The sequence below is a fragment of the Trachurus trachurus genome (assembly GCF_905171665.1).
Source record: "Trachurus trachurus genome assembly, chromosome: 6".
In the NCBI taxonomy this organism is placed as follows: Eukaryota; Metazoa; Chordata; class Actinopteri; order Carangiformes; family Carangidae; genus Trachurus; species Trachurus trachurus.
Genome location: NC_139897.1, coordinates 33,390,990 through 33,403,360, shown reverse-complemented (window position 1 = coordinate 33,403,360; position 12,371 = coordinate 33,390,990). Strand labels below are relative to the sequence as shown.

Here is a 12,371-nt window from a genome sequence, read left to right as displayed (position 1 = left end):
ATAGGATTAGGCAACGTTTCAAAACGGAACACCCAAGCATCATTCCTCGAGACATTTTTGTTGCTATAAAGTGAGAGTGTTGTTTGAAGACTGTGTTCATAAAATGTGGCTTAAAAAATATGCAACCAGATGGGTTAATAGCCAGTTTAGCTTACATTAGAGCATTGAGCTATTGAACGCAGCCCAAGGTGTCCAAGGCACACAACAGAGAGGTTACAAGAAGTTGTCAGAGAGGAGATTTACTATATCAATTTTATCAATAAAAGATGGCTACATCTATCCAATGCAATATGGTGAAAAACTCAAAAGATTGCAGATTTCAGTGTAGCCTATTGAAATGATTGGAATTGGAATATGGTGATAGAAAGAAAATTGTGTTTTAAATACTAACGTTTCTGTACATTTGCAGGGTCAAGAAGTGAAGGAATCAAGGTCATTTGATTTGAATTCATTTAATTGTCATTTTATAACACAGGGTGGTAAAAACAAAACTTAAAGAGTCATTTTCATACTACAGATAAAGAATACATACACAGATCATTACAACTAGAATAAAACATGGTTAAGTAAGACCATCTACACATATTTATACACACATACACATTTAGTGGTGGAAAATCTAACCACTTACGGCATTGCAAGTTTATCTGTATAGCCTGTTTTTACAAACACTTTGTCTCCAAGGTCATTACATAGCAACAACATCCTCTGCCCTTAGACCCTCACATCCACTGAGGAAAAACTTCAGAGAGAAAAAAACAGGAGAAACTTCAGGATGAGCAGCAGAGGGATCCCACACCCAGGACGGCCAGACGGGACATAGATGTTGGACATAGAGTATACAGGACATATAGTATACAGAGAAGAAAACAGTTCACAACAAGCAATAGGAAGTACTAACCTTTACAGTTTTGAGGAAAAACGTTTAATCTACTTTGTCGTTGACTACAACCCACAGTACTGTGGTGATGAAAAATGGTCACGAAATAAACAAAGCCCTATACACCTGGCCTGATCTGTTTCACAAGAATGTATTAATTTATCTCCTCCTTGTGGGTCTCTAGGCTTTGCCTTTGCCTGTGGAGATGCTGGTGTGTCTGGTGCAAAGAGAAGCTAAAGACTTTCATGAGCCCCTGTTGGTCACTTTTTGAGTCGGGTTTTAACTGTTTTAGTATCATGTTGTGCTCACTTACTGTAACTAACAACAATGTAGTCGGACTATTCCACTAAAATACCTGAAATACAATAGTCATGTAATGCTAAAATGTAGTGAAATGTAAATCATAACTCTATAACAATGTGTAACAGCCTAAAACAAACCTCCCTTACTCATGAGCTTAGTGATAATGGCAGTCCTGGAGAGGAGAGAGTTGCCCATTTCCTCCACCAACGTAGATCCAGCTCCATCCTGGTTGTCTGCTCCCCACTTTATCTGTAATTAAAGAACAGTGCACATCATTAGTCTGAGTCTGTGGAACATTCATCAGTTTGTTTGAGCGTTGTAATCCAGCACGCTCACTGGATTTGAAACTTTCCAATGACTGTCAGCATTATCATGCTGAGTTTCACCTTTAATAATGATAAACCATGTATTACCTTGTGTCTTATGGGTTGTAGAATTCAATACAATTATGTAAACATCATCAAATTATAGCTAATAAGAACTGTTAAATATCACTGTAATTGGATATGAAACGAATAATAAATAAAATGATATTGCACTTGATGCCATATGCCTTGGGATAAAGCACAGACAACAAGGACTTCATGGCAGTCAGGTGGCTGCATTCTGGGCAGGCTTCACTTATTATAGTTGGGTACACCCTTAATAGCAGTAATTGTTGTTGTACTGATGGCAAACATATTAACAGTCACACAAAAAAGATGAAGCTAATATTGTAGTTTCAAAAAAAGAGCCCAATAGATAAATTCATTCAACTGGGTTTGTGTTAGTCTGTGAAAGTTAGACAGATTTTCATTCAAGTGTAGTACAGTTGTGAATAGATGAAGTGCAAAATAACTTGGAGAGAAGAGTATGGCCCAATTCCAATCCGAGCCCTTACGGACACACTGACTTAGGGTGCACTCACACTAGGCACACTAGACTAAAGTCCTGATTCTATTGCCAGTGTGAGTGCAAGTGTACCGTACCTGAGCACGGTACACTTCCCTGGCCCGGCACGGTTGGTGAGGTGTGCACGGTACGCTTGGCCAGGAATGCGTACAGTAATGCGTCGCGGGCTCGTTCTCCACCTCGTGTCTGCAACCGCGTGTAAACAACAGTCACGATTGCGTCGCGCCATAAACATAGCTAGTTGACATCGCTTTGATTAAACTTCAAGATGTTACCATGACAACCGGTCAAACAATTAAAAAGCGCTGTTCTTTCTGCAGTCAGAGCGCATCATGGATGTATTGGTATATCAACGCGATGACGTATGTGTCGGAGGCAACCGTGCTTCAGCACGCTTGGGTTCGAGGTAGTGTGAGTGCGGGCCAGCGGGGGACAGGGGAGGGGGGGCATTCGGGCTTCAGCACGGTACGGATCAACTGGCCCTAGTGTGAGTGTGCCCTTAGAGGCGCATTCACGGGAATTCCGTGAGTGTGTGAGGGCTGTTCCGTTGTCAGATCATCAAGTCAGTGAGTCAGTGAATGAGCCCTTACTGCCCCCTTACCGTAAGTTAGCACCGATGCATGGTGATGCCGTTGGAACGCAAGTGTTCAAAAAAAAAGCAAAAAGCAAATAAACAAATGTAGTCAGAGAGAGCTCTGCCGCTCTCTTTATTGTTAATGGACAGGGGCAACAACAAAATAAAAAAAGAAGTTTACCGTCAGTATTAACATGTGCAGTTTGCACACGTTAATACTGACGGTAGTAGTACTGCAGAGTATTGATGATGATTTGAGCAGATCTGATCCAGGAACATTTTGTTTTGAGTCCGTCCCCCTCACACACTTTGTGCGTGTTGAAATTACAGTAAATTATCATTTCATGACCGGAGTCAACAACATTTTGTTGTCAAGGTAACGTATCGTGAGAGTGGGTAAGTGCTGTTCCATTCATGTTTACAGCATCTGGACCCTCACAGTCTCTCACACTCTGTCTTAGATCTGACGTCACTTTAGTCAGTGAGGGTTCAGGGCCTGAGTCTTATGGGGCGGATTGGAACTGGGCCTATAGTGTGGGTCAGCTGATGTGTGGATATACATACATATTTAGAGCACAAAGAATAATGCCATGATGGCATAACTCTTATATGATACACACCTGCTCATCAAGGCTGGGGCTACTCCTCCTCGTTGTCCTCGCCTTTGCTGCATTCAGCTGAGACCGACCACAGATGCCCTTTCCTGGTGCATACAAAGACAAAAAGTTTCTAATGTTATTTTAAAAATAAACTTTCAAGTAGTACAAGAAGTTCAATGAGAATCTATGTGGAAAATACACAAATGAACCCCAAACATGTTGCAAAAATGTTGCATTTTGTTGTTATTGTGTGTCTCCTGCGCCCACTCCCCATTTAACTAACTAACGCAAGCCAAAATAGTTTTGGCTCACTGAAAGATGACGGCAAAAATGGACGTATCTGTCCTTTTGGTAGTTTAACACGGCTGAAAATCATCATCTATTAATGGAGTTTCCGCTCCTGCCCGCTCCCGTTGATTTTTATTCCCGTCCCGTCCCAATCACAGGATTAATAAAACTTTGACTCCCATCCAGCGGGAATCACGTGACCCGTGGGAATTTCCAACAAGTGTCATCCTCTTTCTGCGCACAGCTTGTCCACCTTGAAAGAGCTTATCACCCACTCCATAAAACTCTGGTAAAACGGTGTTCAAACACACTTTGCCAGTCTGTTGACAGAATAATTGAAAATACACTTATATGTAGAATTAAAAGGTGGCAAATGTAAATATTGCATAAGCCAGCCCACCCTGGCATACTCCATTTTCTGCCAGCATCCATATGAAGTTTAGGAGAGAGTTCTCAGGTGGTGTTATGTTGTGTGTGTTGGAAATATGATTGGTAAGAGCACCACCACCGGTGTGATGCTGCACTGAGCTAATTTAAGGTGGTACTGTGGCTTAAATCAGGCCCTGTGAACATCACATTCTAAATGAAGTATTATGGTGATGTTGAGGTGTGCAGGCCTACGACTACAACTACTACAGACTTCAGAAAGCTTCTTGGACTGGTACATCCACATAGAAATCCTAACATGATGTTTTTCTACCAAAATAAGACTAATGATGCACAAATTATCACGATCACATACCAAATCCTGGCTCTTGTTCATCAAGCATCTCCACACCGGTCTCCTCAAGGACACAGAGATGATCATCACGTTTTCTCCATCGTGGCAGGTCTGATGCCTTTGTCCTCTTTTTTGACCTAAAAAAAACAACACAATATAATCAAAGTAATGCAGTTAACCACACAGACTTCCTGCACAAATGCATCATAATATCTGATCCCCATGCATGGAATAAGATATTTAAATTACCTTTGTGTCAGGCTCTTCGTTTTACTGAGCATCTCATTGAACTCAGCTTCAGCTGTAGCCATTGTAGGTATTATCTGTTACCTGTAAAACAGTGAGAAAAGTACAGTGAGGGCTGGCATGTAGCATTAATGTTAGCCTAGCTATGTTAACGTTAGCCTAATCATTAAAATCTACATCAAACAGTGCAGCTAGTAAAGTCAGCCAGTTTAACAACTTTGATCAACCACATCTGTCAAACTTTGTTTGTGGTTGACGACACTGGCTGTTTTTTGGAGGTAAAATAGCTTTAACTGTTAATTATTTTATCACAATTTTCCATGTTGTTTGTTTACGTTACCTGAACGGGGGCTGGGGCTGCCTGTCGGTGAGACGATGACGGACTTGCCGGAAGCTACGTCAGTCACAATGAAATCAGCTGATCGTTCACTGTAACCATAGCAACGATGGAAATCTGAGCAATCTTCGTAATAACTAACAAACGAAATACACATTAACTGAATAAATATAACGTTTATGATTAAAATAATGCACCAAACGTTGGCCTACCACAATAATGAAAAAAAAAATTACATTCATAAAATAGCGTTTAAAACAACCACGACAGCAACTACAAGCTGAAAAAATCTTCGTCAAAACGAAAAAAGTATCAGGTTGTCATAATCATAATTCAGTGCCCACAGCATAGTGGGAGAGTCCAATCAGTCGGATAAAATATCGCTGGAGTAGGCTACAAATAAAACTTAATTTTCATTCATTCAACATATTTGTAAAGTAAAAGACACATTTCTCGCTAGAAATGTCCTCAAATAGTGCCAAATAATCACATTTTATCCGCCAGAAAGCTTAATGAATAATGTTGAATATATACGTTTTCAATTTTCAAATTCGCAGAATATGTTACAAACACAAGCTTATTTGCATTTATTCAACATACATTTGGAAACTAAAACACACATTTCTCGTTAAAAAAATCATCAAAACCATGCCAAATATATCCTAAAATGTTGTTTTTCCAGCGAAAAAATAACGTTGTACAGCCACATGTAAAACGTTGATAATGAACGCAGCAATTGGCTCACGTTAAATGAATGGGCAACGTAATGTTGGCGTATAACGTATTTTCGCTCGGAAACGTTGATCCTGGACTTTTCTGGAGTTTGCAGAATAGTCCATAGTGAACGTTTCTTTCTGGCGACTGGGTTGCATATACATAGTGTACACATTTTCACCATGAATGAAAAGGAGCAGGATGAAGAAAAAACGTATAATACCTGCCCCTCTCTGTTGTTACAAATTTAAATGGCTTACTTCAACACCAATATTATTCTCTGTTTCAAAATATTAAAGATAATGAAACATAGCAATGACAAAAAAACAAAACAAACAAACAAACAAACAAAATAACGGTTAACACCACTCGTCTATCTATCTTTTTCTTTTTTTCCCTTCTTTTTCTCTTTCTCCTTCTTCTTTTTTGTAAATACTTATCTTTTCTTTTTTAAACATTGAGACATACTTGTACAACTTTTCAATTCCTTGCTTTGTGAATGCCATACTTTTACACCTGCAACAGAAATACACCTTTGTTTTAAGCTCAACCTTGCAAATGTATATTTAAAGTCAAGCTTCAGTCTGTTGTCCCCTTCCTCCAGTTTAAACATGCTTTGTAATTGTTCTGGTAATGATCTGTTCTTTGCTTTAAACATTATTTTTAGGGTCTGTAATTCTATTATATCAACCATTTTCAACAAACCTGCAGAAATAAAAAATCTATTTGAGGGATCTCTATTACCTGCCTTGTGGATTACTCTTACTGCTCTTTTTTGTAGCAGAATCAGAGGAGTGATGTTACTTACATAAGTGTTGCCCCACACCTGCACACAATAATTAAAATATGGCAAAATAAATGTACAATACAGAATTCTTAGTGTGTTAGTGTCCAAGACAAACTTAACCTTATTCAAAATATAGATACTCTTTGCCACCTTGGCTTTTACATATGCTATGTGGTTTTTCCATGACAACTTGTCGTCCAGGATAACACCCAAAAACCTAAATACAGACACTCTTTCAACACTCTCTCCTGCAAATGAAAGTTCAATTTCATCCTTTTTTCGATTTGTAAAAACCATAAATTTAGTTTATTTCAAATTTAACAAAAGCTTGTTTTCATCAAACCATCTCTTAAGTTTAACCATTTCATTAGTAATGTTTTCTGCAATAATCCCCAAATCATCCCCAGAACAAAAAAAATTAGTATCATCAGCAAACAAAACAAACTGTAGAATCTTTGAAACATCACAAATATCATTAATATATAAAATAAAAAGTTTAGGTCCCAAAACGGATCCTTGTGGGACTCCACATACTGTCCTCATACATTCTGATTTGTAACCCTCTAGCTGAACATATTGTTTTCTATTTTGTAAATAACTACTATATATACATTTAGTTGTGGTTGTGTTTTCCATATATGGTCGTGTTGCCAGACCGGGGGCGAGTTAAGCTACAACACTGAGACACAAATGAGTTGATGACAACATGTGTGATGAATAAGACAGAGAACAGACTGAGCTGTAACTTGTAGTGGAGTGTCTTTAAATCTCTCAGCAGCTCTTCTACCACAGCTGGATCTCAGCTCACTGTTTATTCATGGTGTCAGAGTTCACCTGTCCATACAGGTGTAATACCAGGAGTTACCCAGCAGGTGGCACCATTCTACTGTAGAAAGGGACTTCCCCTCCCTCTGTCACCATGAACTTGTTTGATTTCCTGTAAATGCAGAGCAGAGGGAAGAGATTACAGTAAAGGTAAAGGTGTTCAGTCACCATTTTAGAGTGAACGGAGCAGAAGGAGAGAAACTGAAGTCTGAGACGAGTGAGTTTTTATTATCACTGTATTATTATTATTATTATTACTCTGTTGTTGTGTCAGAGTGTGAGAGTCAGTTTGTCTGTGTGGACTGTGGAGGGAAGAAGAGTCAGACGTAGTCCGTACATACGTCAGCACATTGTCTCAGATTCACCTCCACACAACTTCTTCAAACTCAGAACAAACATCAAAGGTCAAAGGTCACGGTGACTGGATAAACATGGATTAATGTCAAAGTACTATGAGTGGTGGAGGTCGACGACTGGATCAGACAAGGAAGTGATTATAGTTTGTCCTCGTGGATTTGGGTGTGTCTTGATTCTGTGTGTGTGTGTGTGTGTGTGTGTGTGTGTGTGTGTGTGTGTGTGTGTGTGTGTGTGTGTGTGTGTGTGTGTGTGTTACTGGTTTCCCTCTCAGACTGACTGAAGTCCTGAAGATGAGTGTTAATGTGGAGGAACAGGAGGACAAATCAAAGTCTCTGGAGAGTGACCGGTCCAAACATGAACCTCCAGACTCACAGTAAGAGACCAGATAAAAACCTGAAGTGTGTGTGACGTCACAGAAGAGGAAATGTGTGTGTGTCCACTGATCAATGTGATGTGAATAAAAACATGTTTTTGTTTGCAGAGTTCAGAACCACAGACTGAGAGCAGAGTCTCCAGGATCCATCTTTCTGTCCATGAGGAGTGACTGGTCCATGGGACAACCTTGGTGGTTCAGACCTGGACCTGGACCTGGACCCACCTGCTGGTCTGTGAGAAGTGACTGGTCCATTGGACATCCTCCAGATTTCAGTCTTGGACCTGGACCTGGACCTGGACCATCAGACCCAAAGTAAGAGACATGTTACCAAGCTGTGAACTGAGTGAACTGTTGCAGTTGAGGTCACTTCCTGTAGAGACAGAACTCCTTATCAGCTGATGAACCTGACAGTGATGTCCAGATGTCTCTGATTAAAGGTCTGTGTTGGACAGAGAGGAAATGGTTTTATAGTGAGCAGCTGTTGGAGGGAATCACTGAACCTCCTTGTAAATGTAACTCTACGTCTCTGTGCTGCTGTGTTTCTAAAGAAAAGCTTCTTCAGTAGGAATCAGTGGAGTCCAGAAAAAGACAGACGGTGTGGAGGAAGAGCAGGACAGAGCAAATATTTAGTCTTGACCAAATATCAGAAACCTGCTGTGATAAACCCTGACAACTAGGACCGTCTCTCCTGAACTTAATTATTCAGTTGTTTGTTCTACACTGTGAACTTTATTGCTGTCATGTCAGTGACAGTGGTAGATATGGATCAGCTGCAGCCATCGATCAACACTCTGAAACTTTCTATTCAGGAAGTGATGAAATCAAATATTCACAGTTCACATAACTCAGTGAAACAAAGAGATGGACTGAAGCACTTGAAGATCTGATCATCACTAAAGTGTCTGAAGTGTAGAGAGCTCAAAAATAAATGTTCATACTGACCAAATGTCATGTATTTGGTAACACTCAAGAAATAAAATAACTTACCATGAAAAATGACTCAGAATATTGATCAGTGATCGATGTGATGTGAATAAAAACATGTTTGTGTTTGCAGAGGTCAGAACCACAGACTGAGAGCAGAATCTCCAGGATCCATTTGTCTGTCTATGAGGAGTGACCGGTCCAAAGATTGGCCTATTTGGTTCAGACCTGGACCTGGACCTGGACCTTCAGAGTCACAGTAAGAGACGGTTTCTACTGTAAACTGAGCTGAAGATGATTCAGTCATTAGACTCATGTGTTACTTAAAGAGCTGATAGGACTCAATCCAGAACCAACATCAAACACATGATCAATGTCTGAAAGAGTCACTAAGAAGTTCAGAGGAAAACACCAGCAACAGCTTCTCAATCATTTCACACATTTGGAGTAAAAACCAGACGAGACGACGCAGAACTGAAGAGACTCAAACTAACAGGGAGTTTGTTTTAGAGTCCAGATTTAAGGTCAACAGATAAACAGAGACAAAAACCAGACCAGTTCAAGACCAGGTCTTCATTCAGCTAGTCTCTCTACACTCGTCTTCCTCTACTTTCTCTCTCTCTGCTCCTCTGCTTACTGAAGCCCCGCCCCCTTGAGGTGGTTAACCAATCAGAGCTCAGATGTGGAGCTGATCAACATGTTGTTGATCCAGAAATGTCTTGACAGGAGGAAGAGGAGTGGTGTCTCTGTGGACCAGCAGCTGTCCTGCTGTGGTCTCTGTCAGGACGTCCTGAAGGATCCAGTCTCCACCAGCTGTGGACACTGGTTCTGCAGACAGTGCTTCACCTCAGACTGGGACCAGTCTGGTTCTTCAGGACCCCCCTCCTGTCCCCAGTGTGGAAAAAGACCCAGAACCAGAGGTGGACTGCAGACAGCCAATCAGAGCAGCTCTGTACAAAGTGAGACTGAACATCTGTATGTGGTCATTTGTGAAACCAGGACCTGTTGTTTTCTCCAGAGTCATTGTTCCATCACACAGCACTGACATTTAAGATGATGATTCAAACCTTCTCTTTGTTGTCTGTAGTTTTTCTGTAGCTGATGAAAATAATCTGATCAGATTGTCAGACTCTCTGTCTTCAGTCTGACTCTGTCTCTTCTCTCTCAGCAGATCGTGGTCTGCAGGAGGTTTTAGATCAACATAAGATCAGTCTGAGGAGCAGATGTGAACGAGTGACTGAAGGAACTGAGGCAACAGGAAGTGGAACAGGAAGTGGAACCCTCCTCAACAGGATCTACACTGAGCTCTACATCACAGAGGGACAGAGTGAAGAGGTTAATACCCAACATGAGGTGGGACAGCTGGAGACAACGTCCAAGAAGAAGACCCTCCATGACACTCCAATCAAGTGCAAAGACATCTTTAAAGACTTACCTGTCCAACTGAGAGAGGACGTCTCTACGGTTTCACCTGTCCAACAGAGAGAGGACGTCTCTACGGTCCCACCTGTCCAACAGAGAGAGGACATCTCTACGGTCTCACCTGTCCAACAGAGAGACGTCTCTACGGTCTCACCTGTCCAACAGATAGACAAAGTCTCTTCCAACTTTTTTGACAAGATGAGACGTAAGTTCTCTAAATATTTGCATCTCAAACCGAGAGACAAAGTCTCTATGGTCTCACCTGTCCAACAGAGAGAGTTTGTCTCTACTGTCTCACCTGTCCAACAGAGAGAGGACGTCTCTACGGTCTCACCTGTCCAACAGATAGAGGACGTCTCTATGGTCTCACCTGTCCAACAGAGACCCATCAGAGTGGTTCTGACCAACGGCGTCGCTGGCATTGGAAAAACCTTCTCGGTGCAGAAGTTCACTCTGGACTGGGCCGAGGGCTTGGAGAACCAAGATGTCAGTCTGCTGGTTCTGCTTTCGTTCAGGGAGCTGAACCTGATCAGAGATCAGCGGTTGAGTCTTCTCAGGCTGCTCCATGTTTTCCATCCAACATTACAGAAGGTCACAGCAGAGCAGCTGGCTGTCTGTAAACTTCTCTTCATCTTTGACGGCCTGGATGAAAGCCGACTGTCACTGGACTTCAACAACAGGGAGGTTGTGTCTGATGTCACACAGACGTCATCAGTCAACGTGCTGCTGACAAACCTCATCCAAGGGAATCTGCTTCCCTCGGCTCTGGTCTGGATCACCTCCAGACCTGCAGCAGCCAATCAGATCCCTCCTGCATGTGTTGACAGGGTAACAGAGGTCCGAGGCTTCACTGACGCCCAGATGGAGGAGTACTTCAGGAGGAAGTCCAGTGATGAAGATCTGTCCAGAAGAATCATCTCACACATCAAGACGTCCAGGACCCTCCACATCATGTGTCAAGTCCCAGTCTTCTGCTGGATCAGTGCTACAGTTCTGGAGCACATGTTGACCACAGACCAGAGAGGAGAGCTGCCCAAGACCACGACTGACCTGTTCTCACACTTCCTGCTGGTCCAGACAGAGAGGAAGAAGAACAAGTACGGTGAAGGACATGAGACGAGTCCACAGGAGCTGACGGAGGCCGACAGGGAAGTTCTTCTGAAGCTGGGGAGGCTGGCGTTTGAACAGCTGGAGGAAGGAAACATCATGTTCTACCAAGAAGACCTGGAGCATTGTGGTCTGGATGTCACAGAGGCCTTGGTGAACTCAGGACTCTGTACTGAGATCTTCAAAAGAGAGAGTGTGATCTTCCAGAAAACAGTCTACTGCTTTGTTCATCTGAGTGTTCAGGAGTTTCTGGCTGCAGTCTACATGTTCCACTGTTTCACCAACAGGAACACACAGGTCCTCAAGAAGTTCCTGGGAGAAAAACATGTTGATTCAACCCTGCATGACTTCCTGAAGAGATTCTTGGAGAAATCCTTCAGCAGTAAAAATGGTCACCTGGACCTGTTTGTTCGCTTCCTTCATGGCCTCTCTCTGGAGTCCAACCAGAGGCTGTTAGGAGGTCTGCTGGGTCAGACAGACAACAGTCCAGGAACCATCCCGACAATCATCCACAACCTGAAAGAGATGGAGACAGATGAAGTCTCTCCTGACAGAAGCATCAACATCTTCCATTGTCTGACGGAGATGAAGGACCAGTCAGTTCATCAGCAGATCCAACATTTCCTCAAGTCAGAGAACAGATCAGAGGAGAAACTCTCTCAGATCCAGTGTTCAGCTCTGGCCTACATGCTGCAGATATCAGAGCAGCTTCTGGATGAGTTGGACCTGAAGAAGTACAACACATCAGTTCAGGGACGACGGAGACTGATCCCAGCTGTGAGGAACTGCAGGAAGGCTCGGTGAGTCCAGACATGATCAATATAATTATTGATCAGTAGTTTAGATCAATAGTTCAGATAAACACAGTTTAATTTATTCTCATTATTCTTAGTTTAACTTCATTACAGGTCAGTTGTGTTTTTTCTGGAGGTGTAGTAAAAGCTGTGAGCTCCAACATGTTGATCTTCAGCTTGTTGTGATCGTTGCTGTTTAATCAGGAACAAGTTATTTTGTTCTTTT

At 42.0% G+C, this 12,371-nt stretch overlaps 1 protein-coding gene and 1 long non-coding RNA gene across 2 annotated transcripts in view; one reads left to right on the top strand and one right to left on the bottom strand.

Moving 5' to 3' along the window:
- Positions 1 to 12,371, top strand: part of LOC310987540 (NACHT, LRR and PYD domains-containing protein 12-like) — a 427,459-nt gene that overhangs the window by 196,054 nt on the left and 219,034 nt on the right. The window contains exon 3 of the mRNA XM_083973848.1: positions 8,004 to 8,126. Within this exon, the coding sequence (XP_083829974.1) occupies positions 8,004 to 8,126 (123 nt within the window). The remainder of the gene's footprint in view (positions 1 to 8,003; positions 8,127 to 12,371) is intronic.
- LOC310987635 lies at positions 4,277 to 5,025 on the bottom strand. The gene is made up of 3 exons (XR_014595455.1): positions 4,843 to 5,025; positions 4,506 to 4,586; positions 4,277 to 4,393 (listed from the first exon to the last, which is right to left on the bottom strand). It is a non-coding gene; the product is annotated as an uncharacterized lncRNA (long non-coding RNA).